This window comes from Macaca nemestrina, chromosome 11 (assembly GCF_043159975.1).
Source record: "Macaca nemestrina isolate mMacNem1 chromosome 11, mMacNem.hap1, whole genome shotgun sequence".
NCBI classification, from domain to species: domain Eukaryota; kingdom Metazoa; phylum Chordata; class Mammalia; order Primates; family Cercopithecidae; genus Macaca; species Macaca nemestrina.
In genome coordinates, this window is record NC_092135.1 from 22,863,794 (window position 1) to 22,887,148 (window position 23,355).

General features: G+C 36.7%; 1 protein-coding gene across 2 annotated transcripts in view; it reads left to right on the forward strand.

Moving 5' to 3' along the window:
• LOC105492585 (thrombospondin type 1 domain containing 7B) overlaps nt 1-18,792 on the forward strand; it is a 900,526-nt gene extending 881,734 nt beyond the window's left edge. Inside the window, exons 25-28 of one of the 2 annotated variants that reach the window (XM_071072671.1) lie at nt 1,419-1,501; nt 4,834-5,026; nt 9,207-9,294; nt 17,595-18,792. In XM_071072671.1, coding sequence (XP_070928772.1) covers nt 1,419-1,501; nt 4,834-5,026; nt 9,207-9,294; nt 17,595-17,676 — 446 coding nt within the window. In that variant the 3' untranslated portion in view covers nt 17,677-18,792. The remainder of the gene's footprint in view (nt 1-1,418; nt 1,502-4,833; nt 5,027-9,206; nt 9,295-17,594) is intronic. The other variant, XM_071072672.1, reaches the window with a different exon arrangement.
• Nucleotides 18,793-23,355: the final 4,563 nt, after the last annotated feature.

Consider the following 23,355-nt stretch of genomic DNA (forward strand, 5'->3'; position numbering starts at 1 on the left):
TAAAACTAAATATACTCTAAGTCTCCCAAGTCAGGAACACAGAAGGTATCATACTCTGCAATATGCTGAGAGTTAACATACTTCTAGGGGCTTCGCTATCAATTCTCTGCATGGAATTCGTCTTGCACAGTGTATAACATGCAGTCATCTGATGAAGAAGCTCAGGTCACTGGTATCATCTGATAAATATTATTAAAGCTTAATTTAATTCTTAGAATTAAAAAATATGTTTTATAACCTATGTAAATTTCAAGATTTTCTTTCCTATTCCCAAGAGTCCTCCTCCCGCTGAGGTACTCCTGCTGTGGAGATCCCTGGTTTAAAGAGCGGAAAGTCTCCCCCACCACCACTAACACAGTTGGTAGAAACAGGACTGTGTGGTTATTGCCACTAACACCCAAATTATCGATTTCACACCTAGATGCTAATTCTGGACTGTGAATTTTGCTTTTTAAAAATTTCTGTGTGGATTCCTTGTGTTATTTTTCAAGTCACAGTAAGAATTTAGCTGCTTCATTCCTAGGGACAATGTAGGTCTAACTGTTCCCTACTCTGCCTTAGGCCCAGAGCTTTTTGCTAGCTACAAAACTATAAACTATAATGGGTTGGCAATTGTAGTTATCCAAAGGCTAGAACCTTTCCATGCAACCAGTACTATATAAATGGTGCTTCATCAAATTGACTCTAGGCTTTGTCTCATGTCTCTTTTACTACCTTGAATTTAGCAAAGCAAGACTAGCATGTAAATGATTGTCCAGTTATAGAGACATACATTGTCTCATCCATTTACTCAAAAATATGTACAAAGCAGCAACAAGTACCGTGTCAGATGTTTGATTGTCTCTCCTAGAGCTTCGGTGCTTGCTCTTATGTGTTTATACGTGACTCTGTGTGTATGTATTCCAGCTGAAATACATTTAAAAATACTACCAACGTGTTTGATACCATGGTCCCATGAATTCATTCGTGGCATTCTTTTAGCACTTACTGGGTTGTTGAAACTGGGCTAGTGCCTACCTGGGTGCTCAGGAGCTGGAGCAGTATATATGTAGAAGGAGTATTCCAGCAGATATGTTTTCTGCTCCTGAGTTTAAATTTAGATTTTATCAATTCTTCTACAGATTCTGGCTGTCATAGACTTTGTGCTCAAGCATAGCCATATGATAGAATCACATCGCCAATAAACAAGTATAAAAACTCTACTGCAAATAGCCTCTGTTAGAAGAGCCTCCCATCTCAAACAATTCATTTTCACGTAATCAATAAAATAGGCTTGGACCACAATGTTGGCAAATAGATTTTTCAAAAATAATAATACTGTTGCAAAGAGGCCAGTGCCACAGGTTAAAAAAATACCAAAAAATTAGAAATGTTTATCATAGAGAAATCTGCAAATGATGATGGAATTTCCTTTGTAGGAGGCTGCTCCCCTCAGGCCCGTCCTGCTGCCGTTCGGCAGTGCATTCCAGCCTGCAGAAAACCTTTCTCCTACTGTACACAGGTGAGTCATATGCTGGAGTCTTCTATAAGTGCATTAGTTGCTGTGTTTCACATATACAATCAGATGTTCTCCTGTCTGCTGCAGCTCAAGCAGCAGTTCCACATGCCCATGATACCATCTAGAGGCATTTGCAGGAGTAATCCCAGCTATAAAGAATTTCTTGTTAGGACCATGTATTAAGGAGAACAGTCTTTTTCTATCAATCTGTCTGTAGCCAAATCTATCTTTCAAATGTCTAATTTATGTTATACATTACAGCTCTATTTATCAATAAGTATTCTCAGTTGACTTACGTCTTCTCTTCTTAACCTTTTATACGCCTCACCTATTTTGAAAGATATTATAAATGTTCATATTTGCTGAAGTTATTATGTAAATTGTATTACACTATGATTACTGTCGAGTGAGTACATTTTTAGTCTATTGTAAATAAGCTGAATATGTGACTATGGTTGAAAAAAATACGTGTGTGGGGTAGGGGTTGTGCGTGTATTTTTTTTTCAAAGCAGAAATTTATTTATGCTTTTTCTCCTATAACTCCCATCTACAACAACTCAGGAATTAATGTAAAACATGTAATGTATTCTAATCAATGGCACTCATAGTGTGCAGTACATTATAAGTTTTAAAAACTATATTAATTTTTTTAAAGAAATAAGCTTTTTCTTATAGTATGCTTATTCTAAAAGTGATTTGATTAAAAATAATTCAAGTACTCAGTCCTATAATTGGCCTTGCAATTCAAGATGGGTTAATTCTTTACCACAGAAAAGACAGTGGGTAAGCTTGCAGAGGGCAGTAGAAGGAAAAGAGGAGAAGTTCAGGAACAACTCCATTTGGGTTAATGATGTTTGAAAAGTAGAAGTTGTAGCTTTTCACCAACTCTCTAGATGTCCTCTTTAATTAAACAGAAATTACTTTTTTTCCTTGAACTCTTGAACATATGACTGACTGGTTACAACTTTTCTCTCATGCTAAAAATAGAGATGCATCTTGAGAATATGGCTTTAATAGCTGAGCATATACAAACCTTCTTAGTTAGATCTCTCTACTGTGATATGAAGATATCATTTTGTGATACTTTCAATTAAAACCAACTGACAATATCATATCTATGTGTTATTATTATATGACTACAACCTGAACTAAACTATGGGCAGTTAACATGTGCTTTTCTTACCTTTTTCCTTTTGTAGAAAATTGAGGTGCCTTGTTTACTTTTAGTATCTATTTATCCTCAAAATCATGTGTTCAGTCAATAATTGGTGACCTAAATAAAGTTAACTGGTTGTTGAAGATTGGCATGAGTAGCTTTGTGAAGCTAAGTTCTGTTCAGAAAATGCTAGATAAATAGCTTTAGGTAAGGAGCCATAAGAGCGAAGTCATAGAGATTCATAATCTTATGCTTATTCTCTTCCACTCTTCTCTATGGTCTGTATACTTGCTGGAGGAAGAGCTGTTAATTTTCACGTTCACTTCCAGAGGCAGATAGGAATCTTCATCCATCATGTGTCACAATAATCTGCTTCTTGGTGACATTCATTGTACTTGAAAATGACCAGAAACTTACAGACAAATATAAAAGACCCATTGTCACAATGCCAACTAGGGATGTGATGTGGGATGATACTCGAGTTATTACAAGGAAGGAATAACTCAGATAGCCATAGGTATATTTCTCTTGAGCATGTGTCTTTGGTGAAGTCTTTTATCTCCCATGTAAGGCTGCCCTCCTTGAGTGCAGAAGTAAGCCTTCGAGCAGAGACGTAGTTTCATATGGTTACATCAGCAGCAGCAAATCCGTACAGGTCTGCAGCAATTTGACTCTTGCCTCCTCAGAGGAAAGAATTCATCTGAGGGGCGTAAGGCAGAATGAGAGACTGAGGCAAGTATTTGAACAAGAGTGAAAGTTTATTAAAAAGTTTCAGAGCAGGAATGAAAGGAAGTAAAGTACACTTGGAAGAAGGCCAAGTAGGCAACTTAAAGAGATCCAAGTGCCCTCTTTGACCTTTGACTTGGGTTTTATATGTTGGCATGCTTCAGGGGTGGGGGTTGTTTCCCTTCTCCCCCGATTCTTTCCTTAGGGTGCACCATCCACATGCACAGTGACCTGCCAGGACTTGGGAGGGGCCGCATGCACAGTGTGTTTACTGAAGTTGTACGCATGCTCACTTGAGGCATTTTTCCCTTACAAGTTGTGTGTTCCTAGAGGAAGGTCATATACCAGTTAAACTCTAACATTTTGCCTCTTAGCGTGATTGAGCCCATTTGCCCAACTCCTGAGATTTTATCAGGAAGCTGCTGACCACCAGCTTCAGGTGTTTTCTATCTTTTGGGAGACTGCCTTTCCCTAGTGCTGGCTGCAACCAATTATTATGTTAGCGAGACAGTTTAACAACTGCCTAACCATCACCTACTGGTTGCCTGACATTCCTGGTGGGGGACCCTTCTCCTGTCCTGCTTATGTCTTCTTAGCTACCGACTCTAACAGTTAGTGGTCAACAGTAAAAGGTGATGGAGGGATTTAGCAGCTGTGATAGCAAGAGCACTTAATTCAAAGAAGATATGTACATAATCCCTGTTGCTTTGCTTCTCAGTAGGAAGGGTGGGTTGGAGCAAGTAGGCAAGGATCTGAAACAAATGGAGATAAGAGTTGAAGATAATTTGATTAAATGCCATAAACATCTCCATAAGAGAGGAAAAGATGGCTGGGCACGGTGGCTCACGCCTGTAACGCCAGCACTTTGGGAAGCCGAGGCAGGCAAATTTCCTGAGGTCAGGAGTTCAAGACCAGCCTGGCCAACATGGTGAAACCCTGTCTCTATTGAAAGAAAAAAAAAAAGACAAAATTAGCTAGGGCATGATGACAGGTGCCTGTATCCCAGCTACTCAGAAGGCTGAGACAGGAGAAGTGCTTGAACCTGGGAGGCGGAGATTACAATGAGCTGAGATTGCGCCATTGCACTCCAGCCTCAATGACAGAGTGAAACTGCATCTAAAAAAAAAAAAAAAAAAAAAGATAAAAAAAGAAAGAAAGAGAGGAAAAGACATAGTTAATTAACTTTGTTCACAAAGAACTATGGTTTAATATGTGGCAGGTGTCAGAATTGTAAACACATTTGAAAAACCTAACATTTGATTTAAGAGCTGACTTTGGAATTTAAAAAGACAAACTATGTATTTGATTATCATGTCATTGGTAAGTCAGTTGCCCCAAACCCTAAATTGCCATGATGTATAGTGCAAATATTAAGTGATTTTAACATATGTATTTTTATTCATTCATATGTTTGACTCACTGTGTAACCATAAAAATATTATTTATGCTATAGGGTGGAGTCTGTGGTTGTGAGAAGGGCTATACAGAGATAATGAGATCAAATGGTTTCCTGGATTACTGCATGAAAGTACCAGGCTCAGAGGATAAAAAAGCTGATGTGAAAAACCTTTCTGGGAAAAACAGACCTGTGAATTCAAAAATACATGATATTTTTAAAGGATGGTCTCTTCAACCACTTGATCCAGGTGAGTTTCAGTTGTAAGAAATGAGAATTTTCTCACAGGAGGTCTATATTTTGACCACTTCTCATAATGGAAGGAATGGAGGGAAGGATAAGGGAAGGAGAATGGAGAGGAGAGAAGAAAGAGGCAGTATGGCATAATTCAGGGTTTCTCAGATTTGAATATTGCATGATGCATGAGTCCCTTTAAGTGTACAGTGTTTTCATGAATGGTTGAACATAAGTCTCTCAACCCCAGTCTAAGAGACAGTGAGTTAAGTAACAAAATAATATCCTTTGAAAATATCTTTCTTTTTTCTTGGGTTGGGGAGAGGGTTTCACTCTGTCACCCAGGCTGCAGTCCAGTGGTATGATCTCAGCTCACTGCAACCTCTGCCTCCCAGGTTCAAGCGATTCTTCTGCAATAGCTTCCCGAGTAGCTGGGATTACAGGTGCCTGCCACCACACCTGACTAATTTTTCTGTATTTTTAGTAGAGACAGGTTTCGCCAAGTGGGCCAGGCTGGTCTCAATCTCCTGACCTCAAGTGATCTGCCCGCCTTGGCCTCCCAAAGTGCTGGAATTACAGGCATGAACCACTGCACCTCACCTGAAAATATCTTTCAATCCTAATTTATCTCCGAGAAAAGATCTACTCTTATAACTGAATTTGTATATATAACTAAATGAGAAAATTGGAATAGAATCTCAAGGACTTATAAGAAATGTCCAGAGATCCTATTTGCTTCAAGAAACACTGGTGAAAAGGTAAAGAGTATCAGTTTCAAAGGTAGACAGACCTTACTGGCCTCATGGCTTACACACACCTGTTTTGTGATTAGCTGTAGTTTCTTAACTTCTCTGGACCTCATTTTTTCATCTATAAACTCAACCTAGTGGTATTTATCCTGCAGGATTGTCGTAGATATTGCAGTATTAGGCCTGCAGGGCTCAGTAATCGACTTTTACTAAGTGCAGGAATGGACATTTATTAGATGCTTTCTGTTGCCCTGTGGCTCTGTGCTGGCTGGTTGTACAGCATGAAATGTCTCATTACGTTCTTAGAACCTAATGAGATGTTATCATCCCATTTGAGAGATGAGGTAACTGAAAATGGCAGTGCAGGTTAATGTTATCAGTTTCAGACCACCAGCAAGTGACAGAGGAAGGTTTTAAAGGCAGACTTTAAGGCTTTTACAAACCCCTGTCCCTGCTTCCCACTTTGTGAATTGGGTAGAAGGGGAAAGCCAGAGACTCTGTGGCCATCAGACACTTCTTTTAGAAACAAAACGCTGAAAATGACCAAGGAAAGCAACATAACTCCTGGGGCATAGGAAGGGAAGACACAGAAAACACTCAGGCAAATATACCCTAGGAATTTTCCTTCCAGACCCTAGGCCTTAGCCGTACCAGAAGGGTCTTGATGACCCGTTTAAATGGAACACAATCCAAAGCCTAGGCCCAGAGAAACACAGATCTAACTGGAGAAGCAATATTTATACACCTCAGTCAACTTTTAAGAAATACCACCATATCTTAGTTAACTTTTGATTCCCCTGCATGTCTGGGAATGCCAAAGGTGTTTAAAAACATCTCATTAGCTTTAATGCTAAATTAGAAGTAGATTTAAATGTGAAGGAAACATGATATTAAATATAGCCAGATTCACCCATTGCCTGTGGACCCTATTTCTGAAAGAGAATTAACTTGAGGTCCCAGGGAAATGAGTCTTGGAATCCACAAGTAAGCCCTTAACCTTTTATTCATGGATGGAACTTGGAGATCTAACTAAAACAACAATATCATATGTGTGAGTATACGTGTGTGTGTCTGTGTGTGTCTAGATACACAAAAATATGTATTTACACATATATATGTATATTGGGATATAAATTGCATGTGTGTGTGCGCTTATATTTGTATATATATAGATAAGTGTATATGAAATATGTATTTGGTCTTGAGAGAGTTTACAACTTTCATTAGGTTCTCATGGTGAGAGTGTAAATTAGAGCAACCTGTCAGGAGGACGATTAGGCCATACTAATATATTTATTTACCTGTCATATATTTTGACCTAAAATGTTCCTCTAAGGAACTCATCATGCAGTTATTTACACATATACTAAAAGAAGTCTGTAAGTTATATTAATTATATGATTGCTTATTATAGAAAATGAATGAAAACAATATAAATGCCCACAAATAGAATAATGGGAAAACCAAAATATAACTGTGTCATGGTGAATCACAGGGATACTAAGAAGAGGTAGACCTTCTTTTATGAACTAGTATGAAAATATTTCCAACCTATATTGTTTAGTGGAAGAAAAAGTACAAATCAAAGTGAATGATATGTACCATTTTTGTCTTTTTAAGAAGTGTATGAATTGGTATATGTGTGCTCAGGTGCTTGCATATGCAGAGAACTAGAAAGATTCACAAGGAAACTGGTAACAGTAATAGCTACTCTGTAGGGAATTGAGAGGGTAGTGGGAAGACTTATTTTTCACTACGTATCTTTTTTAATAGTTAGAAGGTTTAGCCTATCTTTTATGTCCTTATAGAATACATTAATGCTTTTTTTAAGTAACATGGCTTTAAAGGTTTTATACCACCACACACCTCTAACCTGGGGATTTAAAAGCACTGGATCCTCCCAATGAATCAATCAGGGTGTTATGGATTATAAGCTATAAGGAGCATCCTAACTCAGGAAAGACTTTTTTTTTGACTAACGTAAAAACTCAGAATAGGCCATTTCATCATTAGTGTTTCAAAGAGATTAGAATCCAAGCTTTGGTAAAAGTTTTATGACCATAGAAAAATACCATTACTACATTGAACCTTATTCTAAAATCTGATTGAGACTTGAAAGTGTCCTATAAGCAAAAACTATAATAGGTAGTTGTAATGTAATTGCAAGTAATTGTGATTTTATTCAAAACAAGTGTTGTTTACAATAGATTTTGATTGTTTTTCCCCACATAGAAGCTTTTCAAATAAGATACTGTTACGTGTATTTTGGACCTGTAGTTAATTACATTGGTGTAGTATGATGAATCTCTGTGTGTTTCTTTCAGAAATAAATGCAATTCATTTTGGATACTGAGGTATTGCCTTTGTCAGTCCAATTCTAAGTTTAGTTAGCTATATGCTCACATAAAATAGAGCAAAAAACATTAGAGTGACAGAAACAACTCAAGTTTCTATCATATGTAGAAAAAGCATATATATATTTGTGAATGTATGTATATATATACTCAAGCTTATATCTTATATAGAATAAAAGTAACATAATAGATTAAAATACATGGTTAATGCATTTTGTTAACTGTAGTAGACATCAGATCCAAAATAATGTGTACTTGTAGACACATGGTGATAATTTTACAGTAATTTGATGAATTGATTAACTTGTTTGGTCATGTAGTTTTTGTTTGCCTAACGTCATTTTGGAAGTAGAGCCACTAAAAATGGTCATAGTAGTTTTCTTTCCATGCAAAGTTGTCTCTTAATTATAATTTTCTTTGTTCTTTTTATGTTGTCAAATGTTTTGCCATATTTTTGTATATGCATATAACTATAAACACCTTAAATTCAAATTAGCCTACCAATTGACTGGATTTTATGAAATAATGATTACCAGTGTTTGTTTGGTATTATGAAAAAATTTGATTGACTATCTTATATTTTACATTTTCATTTCTTTTTCATCATTTGAGAGCTGTTACCTATGGATATTTCCACTTATGCTTATGACTTGTGCATGTCTCAGAATTCAGATAAAAAGTAAAACATTCAGTAACATAAAAATTTTGGTGCCATGAAGTTACACCTAATGCTTTTGAGAGTTAATTTGCTAAAAATCAAACAACAATGCCAACTGTTTATCTATAAAAGTCCATTAAAAACGGTGCCATGTAATATTTTAAAGTTGTTTTCATAGACATAATTTCTAGTAGGAAACCCATATTCCTATGATGTTCTAAGACAATCTTTAATTTCTGATTATACCTGGCAATTTACAGAGTATGCTAGAACATTGCTAACTTCTGCAGTTGAGTGCACAGTTGGCTAAGGTGCTGGTGTTCAAGTACAGAACTAATGGTCAGCTTGGGGTTGTCAGATCTAATGTTGCCCTGTCTCTCAAATGCTGCAGACTTCTGTATGCTAAGCTTCTTATGTTATCTCTGTTTTAAACAGATGGCCGAGTAAAAATTTGGGTTTATGGCGTTTCAGGTGGCGCTTTTCTTATCATGATTTTCCTAGTATTTACTTCCTACCTTGTTTGGTAAGTACTAATTAGTAAAAAGTTTATATTCCGTATTTTTTATGGATTTAATGTTATACTTGAAAAAAGTATCTCAGGATCATTGCCCATTATAATAGAATTCTTGAGGCCAAGAAATAATCTTCAACAGTAGAATGGCTGAATAGTTGAAATGAGGAATCATTATTTTTTTTGTTCTTATTTGAGATAACTTTTTAAAATTTGGTATTTGAATAATATGAAAATCATTGGTCAGAACTTTTCCATTTGGGTGTTTTGATTTCGATCAGTAGTTTTCAGCCTTGACAATACATTGATGTCTCCTAGGGAATCATGCTTGATCCCCCTCCCCAGAGATTCTGATTTAATTAGTCTTGGATGTGGCCAGGTCATCTGGGTGTTTAAAAGCTTCTGAGGTAATTCTAATTTGTGGTCCAGGCTAAGAAAATTACTACAGATAATTTCAGTTCTTAAATTTTGTTCTTAAATTTTGAACGGTTAGGTTAAACTGACCAGTTGGTTAAAACAACCTGTAAGCACATTTTAAATAGTAGAGCAAGTTGTTTTTTTATATTGACAAGCTATGAGACAAAATTTAACTGATGGTCATTTCCAAAAAAAAATAAAAAACCATTTTGTAAAGTGACTAGTTCTGAGAATTTATTAATCTCAGAAAATAATAACTAGTTCATCATACAGAATATATTTTAGTTGATGAACTGCTCTTGAAACCAGACAGAAGTAAATGCAGTTGACTCTTGAACAGTGTGAGGACTGGGGTGCCTACTCCCCACACAGTCAAAAATTCAAGTATAATTTCCGACTCCCCCAAAACCTGACTACTAATGGCCCACTTTTGACCAGAAGCCTTACCAATAACATAGTCAAATAACGCATATTTTATATGTTTATGAATTATATACTATATTCTTACAATAAAGTAAGCTAGAGAAAAGAAAATGTAATTAAGAAAATCATAAGGAACAGAAAATATATTTACTATTCACTAAGTAGTTATGGATTATCATGAAGGTCTTCATCCTCACCATCTTCATACTGACTAGGCTGAGGAGGAAGAGGAAGAAAGAGGGGTTGTTGGCCTTATTGTCTCAGGGGTGGCAGAGGCGGAAGAAAATCTGCATGTAAGTTGATGCAGTTCAAACGTGTTGTTCAAGGGTCAACTGTAGATGTTAATGTTTTCAAGTGTGCTAAGAATATTATATCAGCTTTTTGAGCAGAAGTTTCAATTGATTTTTTTAAATTTTCATGAGATCAAAGTGTTACTTCAATTTTTTCTCCTAATAAAGATATTTATATTCATCATCTATTTCAGAGACTATTTTCCTGAGAATTTTTACCCAAGTTTTAATTTTGATTCAAATTCAGCCATTGTCTTTTAACCTCAAATTCTGTTTCCAAGGCTACACAGGTTTTTAAATCTTTGCTCTTGGTCAGTGAAATTTGGTGAAGGAAATAAGATGACTTTAATTCTTTCTACCACCTATAGTGGTAGAAATTTTTCCCTAGAAATTAGATTTCTATCCAACTAACATTTCCCTGTTGTTGTAGTGAAAAGTGTCATCTTCAGTTGGTCATTCATCCTAGAATCAAATTTTTTTTTACTGATTTTCTTTATTCAAATTGATGTTTGGCTAGTATTGCCTAGATCTACTCTTAATGAACAAATGTGAATTTGAAAGCTTTGTATGAAGTTTAAAGGAACAGGAAGCATTCATCACCAGAAAAGATTAAAACAAAGGGGAAATTTCTTAAATTGCAGCAAAGGACATGAAGGTTTGGCCAATAGGAAACTACTTTCAAAGCAATCAATAGACCAACCCAGTGTAAGGTAATTAGATAGTCTGTCGGTCTATAAAAGCTTAGATGAATTCTAGCTGTTAGTAACCAACCATATCCCCAAATCCAGATTCTATGCTTCCCTTTTCCCTTAAATATTTAAAAGATTAAAAATTTACATGTAGTAACACATACATTTTGCCTTTTTTATTTTTCTCCATTCCCTTCAACCTAAGAATGTGTTAACCGTAATCTATTCCTTTGACAACAAATGTTTATTAAGGCTCCTTTCTGCATGACTCTAAGTTCTGGGAATTAATTAGGTACATCATTGTATTCTGTAAACAAACCACTTTCTAGAGAATTTTTTTATATATATTCATGGGATACAAGTGCAGTTTTGCTACATCGCTTTTTGGTGAATTTTAAAATATAAAGTATCAATGAAATTTCTCTTTACTTTTCAGTAGCCAAATTACATAAGTATTTATGCACATTGTATCTCATAGACATTTTTTTCATGCTGAATGTCTGCCTTTAATAATGTCCCTGTGGAAGTAGCGCTCATATTTGGACCGGCTCCCGTCTGCAGTCTACAGCCAGATTCGTCTTTCTGAAGCTTAGCTCCAAGGATCAGCCCTTTCCTACTCACACACGAGCTCTAGCTTCCCACTGACAGCAAAACTAAAGTCATGTTTTGGCTGCCTCACCAGTTGACTAAAGTCTTCCACAACTGGAGCCCAAACAACTCTTTCAAATGTATCTGCTACTAACTCCCTATACCCTATACAGGCGCGTATGTTATATAGGCTCAAACACATTTAAGTCTTCATTTTCTAACTAAGGAAAATTTTTTAAAAAAGAAAAAAATTGACTTTTTAAATAAACTTTTTGATTTAGATAAGATAGTAAATTGTCTATGCTAATATTTAATCAATGTGCTAAATTATAGTTGCATTTATTATCTTATATCACACATAAATACAGTATTTCATTATATAAAATGCTCTTTTTTCTCTAATTTCATATTCATAACATAATTTTATTCAATGTCTCCATCTACCTTTCAGATAAGTCACTCTTATCACTGCTTTAGTCTTTCTTTCCACAGTTCACTTCAGTATCAGGTTTAGTATATTCATTTCCACCCAAGTTGTTTGAGATACAGCACTTCTTTGGATCTCTTTGTGCTGCTGTTTCAGAGGTTTTATCCTCACATCCAAATACCTATCTGCATACATTAGGGAGATGGCCATTTTATTTGTCTTGTGTGTATATCTGTGATTTGCATTTTTTTAAATAGCTTTTGGTATAGCAAATGTAGCCCCTCATTATATAAAAGATTTTATAGTCATTGAATATAAGACTGTCGCCCCTTTCTGAAAGATAATTTTGAGGAGGAATAATTTCACATTAGGGCACTATATTAATCCATTGTCATACTACTATGAAGAAATAGCCAAGACTGGGTAATTAGTAAAGGAAAGAGATTTAATTGACTCACAGTTCTGTATGACTGGGGAGGCCTCAGGAAACTTCCAATCATGGCCAAAGGCAAAGGAGAAACAGGCACCTTCTTCACAGAGCAACAGGATGGATTTAGTGCTGAGAGCAGGGGAAGGAGACCCTTATAAAACCATCACATCTTTTGAGAACTACCTCTCTATCCTGAGAACAGCATGGGGGAAGCCATGATTCAATTACCTCCACCTAGTTTCTCCCTTGACATGTGGGGATTATGGAGTTTATGGGGATTACAATTCAAGATGAGATTTTGGTGGGGAAACAAAATCTAACCATATCAGGCACTTAGGGAACTGCCCCTCTAATTTTCCAAGGAAGTTTCTGCTTCTGTGGCTTACTCCTTGTTTTCCATTGCTAGCTATTGGTACTCTGCCTGTTCATTAATCCCTGTAAAACTCAAATACCAACATTTTCCTTTTTAAACAGTCTGGAATAATTTGTTCATGTCCCTTTTCTCGTGGTATTTATGCCATTATAATATTGTAGTTATTTATATAAACATCTTCCTCCTCTATCAAACCCCAGGGAGTTTGGGTGGAGAGAAGTAATGACTATGCTTTCTGGATTGTTTTAAAGCATGAATTTGATAAAGATTTATTGAGCAAATAAATAAAATGTATTAGTGAAAACTTATTGCCTGTATTTAAAAAAAAAAACAGTCTAGGAAAAAAAGTCTAATATTTATATGTCAAATATTACATACATTGCCTTATTCAATCATAATAATCCAAGGAGGTGTTGCTATTGCCATCCCTATTTTAAACAGTAATTGATCCCTAGTGAAATTTCTTAACTTTTCTGAGGTCACCAGCATGGCAGAATCAACCCCAGGTTTGCCTATCCCTAGAGTGCACACTCTTTCTACTGGCCTTTGAATCTTTGTGATTTCTTTCTCTTGAGTGATGCCCAAAACTCCTTAGACTCAACAAAATGTCTATAGTTTCCACATTTCTTAGAGGCTCCTTGTTTCACAGGTAAAGTAAGCTGTAGACCTGGTACAGACCTATTGATATAAAAACATGTACCATTTACGGTTACATATGAGCCGCCAAAGAAACCCAAATAGATATTTTCCCAGCATCTAATTCTATTAAATGGATTGCAGAAGAGTTAGAGGATGACAGTTTTAGAGATTTTATGTTTTTGCCAAAAACAGAAGCCTTAGGACAAGAGAACTGCTAAAATATGCCAGGTCTTTGGTGTATACTTCAGATGAAAGCAATTTATAATAAAACTTGAAAATGCTTCTGAGAAAATGTCAAAAAATAGTCTTCTAAAGACTACTTCTTTCTAATACTAGCCTTTGAACATCTACCATTAGTGTTTGGAGTTTCAGAAATATTATTGATGCCCCTTCTCCCCTGGCAGTAAATATCCATGAAGCAATTTAATGGGGATGACCACTGGATGAACTTTCTGTTAACCTAGATGTAGCACCTGGAAGTTACACCAGATAATAATGTCCAGTCTGCCTTGCCCAGCATAGTTCTGTAATACACTCCCATTCTTCCCAAATTTGAGAGTGGTACTTGCATCTCCATAGGCTTGTCTCTCACAAGTGGCTGCCAAAACAAAATACGGTTTGCTGCTTTCATCAAACTAGTTAATCTCTCCTGGCTTGAGAATGAGTCTTTGCTGAGAAGTGCCAGAGGCTGGCTTGTCAGTCCACAATGAGCTCACTTTTCTGGCTTAATGAATTTTTATCCTTTGCTAAAATGCAAATGACCCTAAAAGAGGTCACTTTAAAATGTGTCTGCCAGTGATCTTTCACAGCTAGGATTGCAAAATGGTTTTGTGCTTTGTGCCAACTCTAAAAGTGGCTATGGCTGTCAAGAGTGCTCCGTTAGGAAGAATGATGAGGCTACACCTCAGCTCAACAGGAGAGAATAGAGTGATGGATTAGAGATGTCCACCTGGGCACAGGATGACTGGTGGTGTTGGTGGCCTATGATGTGCCAGGCATTTATGGGTCCTGATTTAGTGAGTGAGGGAGGTGATCATACCTTTTCTGAAACCAGAGTCGAGGAGAAAAAAAAAAAGAAATAAACTTACTTCTAAAGGAAAAATATGGATACTGTAGGGAGAAGGGAAAGCAAGCCAGAGGCTCTGAAGACAAGGCTCCTACTTGCTGGCCTCCTCAATGTTGGCCTTGCTGAGTGCAGTCTTGCCCCTCAGCTCCTCCTGCTGAGGTTCTTTTTTACTAGCCAGAAAGCCTTGCAAAGCCGCTATTTGGCGAAGTGCTACCATATTGAGTGGTCCAGAGATTAATATTTGAGAGGAGGCTGATCTATTCTAAGCCATAAAACTTCTCAGATCTCATGTATTCATAATTGCGATTTTGGTATCTGGCAATTGGGGGGTGGTTGCACAATATGAAAAGATGCATGATAAATGAGGTCCTAATCCCAATGAACCCCAGCATACCACATGGCCCACAGAGGTCCAAGGCCTACCTATTAGTAGCCCCCTCTTCTCGCCAGAGGTGGCCACAGAGTCCATGATTCCAAACATGGTAAGTGGTATGAACATATTTGTGTAAATTTGGAATCGAATATTCCAAGCCTAGATCATACAGACTGGCCAAGTTGACGTGTCTCCCCGGAGATAGTATTGTCTCTTTATAGAGATATGACCACCTCTAGCCTTTCTCCTGGCTTTGCATTCTCAACTCCCCAGTGTTTAGGATTCTCTAATTTATCCTTGCCCAGTGGCCTTTAGCAAATGCCAATTAAGGGTAGACCGCCAAAATCTCTGTTTTGGAAGCAACTACATTTCTTAGCCCTCTCTTCTTCTTTGCACCCTTCCCACACAAAAAAGAAAGCCAAGAGAGGTGGGAGGGAGAAGACTTCTGCTGTAATTTCAGATGAACTTCCATGTACTCTTTTTTGCCATTAAGACAACCTACCCCGTCACCACCACCACCGTCAGGGTAGATTTACAGGCTGTCACTTTCAGATTGCCTCAACCTCTGGTGTGTGTGTGATTTCTTAGCACCTTAAAATGCCGTGGAATGGGATACCCAGGACTCCATGTCAAGCGGGGTTCATGCCAGAGCCTGAGCCCATCAGTATAATTAGAGTCACTGGAACATATTTAGTATAGATAAAGTTAAATTGGATGTTATTCAGATAATTAAGCAATGCCGTTTTTGAAAATTGGAGAGGACCTGGAAAGCAGGAAATTGGAGGCTGAAGCTCCCTCTGGAGAAAATTCTGAATCATGTTTTTGCATCTCCGCAGCTTCTCTGGTTGGAAGTTGCTTGCCTGCAGCCATCTCTGCCCAGCACTCAGCACATTCTCAATGAGCACCCGCAGCATGCCAGGTGCCAGAGTGGGGGGCACCAGGAGAATCTGCAGTTCCTTTTAGGGGTTCTGCCAAAACCATTTTTAATTTATTTCTTTAACTTGTATCATTTGCTTCAAACATCAATCAAAAAATTAATTTTACTCCTTAAATTAAAACTTGAGCATTTTTAACTAGGAGTTTCTCCCTACAACCATTTTAATTTTATCAAATATTTTTTATTGCAGTAAAATTCACATAACATAAAATTCACCATTTTAGCCATTAAGTGTAAGAAGCCAGACACAATAGGCCACATACAGCATGATTCCATTTAAGATATCAAAATCTATCCGGGCAGAAAGTTAATTGACGAATGGTTGCCAGGGGCTGAGAGCGGGGGTAAATGGGGGAGAGACTGCTTGGAAGAGTGCAGAGTTGCCTTTTGGCACGATGAAAAGGTTCTGGAGCTAGATAATGGTGATGGCACCCACGCTGTGACTGTGCCACATGCCACTGAATTGTATAGATTAAAATCTTTGTTTTTAAGTTAGATTCACTCGGAATACAAAAATTAATTCATAGGTGCAGACCAAAAAATGTCATTTCTACCAAGTGCCAAATGAATTTCTACCAAGTGCCAAATGTATAGATATATGGAGAGTGTGGTGAAAAGGTTAACGTGTGTTAGATTTGCTTAGAATGCAGGCTCTGCCACTCACTCAGTGACCTGAGGGAATGTAAACAACATCGGTGGTCCTTCTGTGTAAAGTAGCAATAATTCGAATGCCTCCCTTGCAGGGTTGTTCTGGGATGTTTTGAGAGATTTTGTGTAAAATGTTCAGCACAGATCTTGGCACTTAGTATGCATCCAATAAGCAATAGATGCTAATATAAAATAAAAGCATGGAAGGTTGGAGACAGGGAGAGAGGTGAAGTCAGGCTGTGTAGGCCGGGCAAAGCAAAGCCCTTGAGGAGGGAGGGTAAGTGTGGCGGTGAGAGAAGTTAAGTGGCAGAATTAAAGGTTACAAGCATTTGTAAATACAAGTTAAGATTTTCCCGTACTAAGAAACAAGGAATGTACTGCAGGGTGTTTTGCCCCACATCTGGGGCATCGCTGTATGATTTGGGGATGTTGTTCAACATGTTTTCTCTCCATGAGAAGGAAAAACAGCCTTCTCTGACCTGGCAAAGTTGTGGACTTCAGGTAAAGCAGAGACCAGGTGAGAATGGCTTTGCACGGAGTAGAATTGGTTAAATTTTCCTGACACACTCTTGCATCTTGGCAGCTAAATGTCAGGTTCCAGGTCAGAGCAGAAGTGTGTTTACTGAAAAACAAGACCAGCAGGGTGAGGCCTGGCTGCTCCAGCTGCTTATGATGTTGAGCATCTGTGATGTGAAGGTCACAAAAGCTTAAAAATTAGTGAGAAAAGACATTCCCGTTGTTGTATATCAACAAGAATACAAAAACGGAAACAGCCCTTCTGCTAAGTTCCTCCATTCCACTAAACCAGTTTTAAGATTGTGTAAAATGATGGCTTCTCCTTCACGGAGAGTGAAAGCATTCAATATTCACAAAAGGAAACTCGCACATCTAGAGAAATGAATCTCTTTGTCATTTTTACCGCTTGAATTTCTATACCTCAAAATTGTCTTTGGCAGATGAAACAGAGCTCTATGAACTTACTTTATCTGAGGAATTTTTTTTCCCTTTGCAGCAAGAAGCCAAAACCACATCAAAGCACACCTCCCCAACAGAAGCCTCTGACCTTAGCCTACGATGGAGACTTAGACATGTAACCTGAAAAAGAAATCCAAATGTAGACATCAACTGCCTTAACCGCTTTCTCTTTTGTAGCTCTCAGACTTCTCAGTTTTTTGAGGAATCTCATGATGTGATATATTGGGCAGAATACAAATATTGCAAAAGTAATATTGCCTCAACTTCATTTGGACATGGAGTCAAGGATTATTAGGTCTGCCATTTTGTTTTCAAGTTGTTTGTGGGTGTGAGTATTTTATTTTTTGGTTTTCCCAAGGGACCTGAAAACCCTTCTCTTCCTGTTTGGAACTGGGAGGAAGAAAACATGATGGAATTCCCACAGACTTGAGTAAACTTGATCTTCAGCAGCATAATGACAATCCAGAGGAAAGTCCAATCAAGGCATTTACTGTAAATGACGAGTCTGACACTGCATTGTTACGCACTATATTAGTGCAAAGTCTTTATTCTTCCCATACGTCAACACTGAGTTTTCTAAAGTTTACATTGGTTTAAAGACTTTCAAATTGGATTGCCTATTTTCATGAACACAGAGAGAACGGATTACCATTTCAGAAATTCTCTGAGTTTTTAACCTTTAAATATTGTATTTTGTTTTGTAGCCAGGGGATGATGGCACTTCATGGTTTGCAGCTACTGAAAATAGCAGAGTGTGTGTTAATTGCTGGACTAGATGAAAGCTAGGTCATTTCTGCAGGGAATGTGTACTGAATGTTAGAGTGTACAAATGAAATATGTGGTCAAATTGGAGAATGAGGTAGATTATTTGATTACTAAAACTGTATTTTAACAAAAACTTATCCATGTAGATATAGCATTAACCACACACAGTTGTAATTCAGTTTAATGATGACGAACTCTGCTTTTGTAATTTCAATTTTCTTATCTGAATATTTATAAATTCTTTTTTCAAATTTAATTATCTGACCTCATTTAATATACATCAAACACCAATCCTGTTTGTAGAAAGTCTTGCTTTTATAAGGTTTCAATAGTATCTAAAACAACACATTAAAAAGCTGAGACCATTTTATGAAGATAATTGTTTGTAATCATAGGTGTTGAAAGTAAAAAGGTGCCATCTTGTGGTATTGACTTGTATTTATAACAAATAAACTGCTCAAGAGACTGCAGTGTTGGCTGTTCTAGATTTATTCACTTCTGAAGTGCCTTGCCCTTGCTTTGACAAAAACAGTATTAATATCAGGTTTTCAGTGTTTTAGGACTTGACAGCTGCTATCGCTGACAGAAAAAAAAAAAAGGAATCTTACCCCTCCACACTATCAGGCATACTAGGAACCAGCGCCAGTCACAATGACATAGAGTAGCTTTTAGGGAACAGTTAGAGCTGAAATAATATTAGAAAAAACCGCTGTAATCATGCAAACACTGATATATAAATGATGTGAGAGAAGGAAGAAAATTGAAATGTTACAAATCTGACAAACGACCAGATTACAGGATGTTTTCATTTACACTGTGACCTCTATTAACCATTTAACATCTAGGTGAGCCCTCCAGCTAGCTAATTGTGTCCACTGATACCATAATTTTAAAATAAAAAAGAAAGCAAAAAGGGAATATTTTATTTTACTAGTATAATTGATGAAACAATTCCCAGAATTGTACTTTCAAAAGTTCACTTTAGCTAAATCATCAATAGCCTTCTTAGTAGTTTAAGAAAGGCTGCTTTGGAGATCAGACCATGGCTAGGCCGTTTATTGCCTGTGTGATCCTGGACCAGGCATATAACTTTTCTGTGCCTCAGTTGTTTGACCCACAAAATGAAGATAATAAAATTATGTTCCTCTAAATTCAGACACTAATAATAAATGTAAAATGCTTAATATTCACTATATATCAAAAGTACAATAAAAATTATCCACAATGAGTATTATATATTCAGAGTTGGAACCCTTAGGTCATTCAAGTTTTTCATTCATTACAGATTCAACAATTATCCATATATCTAATTTGTGTCGATAATATTAGATTTTTAGTACTCATGGCTTGAATAAAATTGCTTTTCCAATAATACATGCCTGAAATATTATTTCAGTTACATCCAGTTCCCAAATATCATAATCACTACATATGTCTTTCATTCATTTAAGCAAATCATATATATATAAACATCTACCATCGGTTAGGCAGTGCTCAGAGTTACACTGTTGAATGCAATGTGATGCCTTCTGACTTTTACTTTACTTGAAAATTATGCCAGACAGATCCAAAGATTTGGGGTGATTACTCCTCAGGAGGAAAGCCAAGTAAAATAATATAAGTAAAAAAACTACGTATATCCCATAAACTGATACACAATTCAAAAGTTCATAAATGAAGTCTATGAACACTTCCTTAGGACAGCACATTGCTCCTACAGGACAAATGGTTTTAACATGTGTAGTGCTTATAGGCAGAGAATAAAAGTAGGAGATCAGAAGTGAGTTTGTGCCTGGTACTGCTACTAGCTAGCCATTGACTTTAATAAGCCACCTAAGTCAGTTTCCACATTGCACAGTGTAGAAAACAGACTCACAAACACCAACTGATCTACCCTGTGAATGTATATAGTAGAAGTCCCAGAAAATTAGCTTGCAGAAAGATTCAGTTCTGTATGCAAAGGGTTTTTGTTTTTGAATTAAAGTCATTTAAAATTGAGAGCTTTTACATAAAAATTTGGAGTTCTAGGTTCTCTTGAAAACTTATACGATCTGGTAACAAATACCTCAGTCCTTCATGGTAATTTGCTGGAACTGAATGTTGAATGCACTCTTTAGAAATGACATTCACTCTCATTGATTAAACAAATATACATCGTATATTTAGGCTTTGCAGGCCATACAATCTCTATTGCAACTACTCAACTCTCTGAAGGTAGCTATAGACAATACATTAATGAATGAGTAGTTGCAATAGAGATAGTATGGCCTGCAAAGCCTAAATATTATCTGGCTCTCTACAGAAAAGAACTGCTGACCTCTTTCCTACTGGTTCTCTCAACCTAGTTTCTTCTCCCCAGTTTCTTCTTCTTCTTTTTTTTAATAGCCTGATTACTTCTAACATTCTATTTACTAAACATACTTATTTTATAGTTTGTCTATTTTTTCCTTGCATTTAGATGTTACACCATGAGGGCACGGATCTTAATTTTGCTCACCATATTTGCAGAGTGATTGAATGAGGTTAGATGAATTACAGCATGCAACCACGGAAGCCATGTTGAGGAATTTGTATTTTATTCTGAATATTATAGGCAGCCACAAGGGTGTTTTAAACATGATATGATTCATGGCACCACAACCTCATGACTTCCTACACTCCTTACCCTGGATTAGACAGGTGAATTTACCTGTGTGCTTGGTCTGTGTTACATATTAGTCCAGCAAAGACGTCATGAATGAGAAATGCTTATAGTAATGGAATCTCAAAAGACGAGCATTCAACCACTTCACCTCAGAAGATTCCCCTGTGGGCAGAGGCCCCGGGGAGAAACGGTTTTAATGCCAAGCTCTGCATAGTTCTTTAATAACAACATTAAACATCAAGCTCAATTATTTTGGGACAGAGGGATCTTACAGGGATTTTACAAGCTTATGTATTACGTTTGTTATAATGCTTGTGAGTTTTCTTCTGTGAAATTTATATAATGATGTAACCAAAGCATGATAAAACATCTTATCAGCTAATATGCTAAGTACATAGGTGTGCCAGAAGTGGGTTTCAGATGTGCTGGAATATTGATTCCTCTTCCCCTTGGGGGTGACCACAGCCAGTCAGTATCTTAGCCATGGCCACAGCCATTTACCCTCAGATTTTATAGAATTAACTATCATTTTCTATGCATTCCATAAGATTAAGGTCCTGCAATTGGCAATGATCATAATTTATTAATGATATTTGTTTTCCGAAAAAGAAGAAAAATCATTAAGTTTGTAGTTATTCATAAAAGAAGGAGGCTCATTAGAACAACTTGACAATGGTTTCCTGAGAATATTCCTATTTTTAATAACTTTACAAACCAGGGAAGCACATATAAACAATAAGAAACAATGATATGGATGGGTGCAGAAAAGAAGGCTTGACTAATTACATCTAGGGGATTAAAGTAGGGCTTAGGAAGAAGAGGAGTTTGAGTTGCAAGTTGGAGAGTAAAGACTTTTTGGCAAGGATAGAGGGCCAGGTAACTGATAATTGGCTAGACAGTGTTGCCCCAAAGATTCAATCGAAAGTCCACATTCTTTGTGATAAGAACCAGGGTGAGGACATTTTAACATTCTTAGATTGATCTAGGAATGAGATACCAAACAGTTGTATCAATTTTTTTTTCATCAAACAGCGTGAAATTGTTTTTGATTAATACCTCATGATCCATATTATTGGCAGTCTTCCTACCAAAGAGTTTTTATCCCATGTCTATCATGGAGCAGCCTCACCAATTTCACTCTGGAAGGAGGAGTTGTTGAAAGCAGTGTATGCTACCCAATTACCTCATTAAGAAAACCCTGCCTCAATTCACTTATAGGTAGAGACTAGGAAACTGGGGACTATTTGGTCACAGAATATAGGAATTACACACACACCCACCCCCCCCCCCACACACACACACAGGCATACCAAAAAAAAGTTCCTAGGAGGTCACTTGACCTTTTATGATTATTCTTAAAGCAAGTTCAACAGATTCAAATGATAGAACAATGTCAAACAACAACATAATATGATTCAGAAGTCCCCAAACTTTCTTGATCCGCAGAGCCTTTGTGTCTCAATAGTTGGCCAAAAGCAATGTTTATTCTGCTTATGAATAGTTAGATCAAAACAATTTATGTCTTAAGAATTTAGTAGCCTTTAAGAAAAATACATGCATAAATTAAAAAAGTAATATTTTTATTTTATTTTTAAATTACCACAATTACCAAGTCATTAGGAGCCAAAGTCGATTTATGTTCTTGGAACTTCTCAAATTTTGGAAACTATTTGGATGCTATCACCTTCATTTCCAATTTCATATTGATTTCTGTGCACTGTTTTTCAGAGCAATCAATGAAAACCTAGCCTAACAAAGATGTGACATCATTGACAGAAAGATAGTGTGATGAAATATGAACTACTTCAAGCTAGTAGTTCATACCATGTCTGATGGATGCTACATTTTGCTGTGTTTTTCTCATAAATTTAAAATCTGGTAGATGTAATCTCAAAGAGATCTTTGATACACAGCCAATGAAAGTTGTGTCTCTAAATGGCCAGCATTCTAGATATCAATGTCAATTTTTTCCATGAGCTTGTTTTTCATTTCAGGGATGAAAAACTTCATGAGTCTCATTTTGTTGTTATTTTGCTTCCTAAAACTGCAGCTTCAACTTATTTCTCAAATCTCTAAGTATCTCTCAATCAAGCATTATTGATTTGCTGCATGTATAAAAGCATAAAGGGCACAGTCAAAGGGCTTTTCTGTGAGTGTGGCTACTCACCCCTCATAAATACATTCTGTATAGATATAATTTTTATGGGAAATTTCCTTAAAATGGCATATTATACCGTCTCCCCACCAAGTTTTCTATTATCAGACCCTTTACCCAAACACTGTTCATTGACACCTTTTTAACATAAGCATATTGATATTTAACAATAAAGTAACAAGGAAACATGCAGTTGGAACGACAGATAGAACATGGCAAAAAGTTGTACAGAAA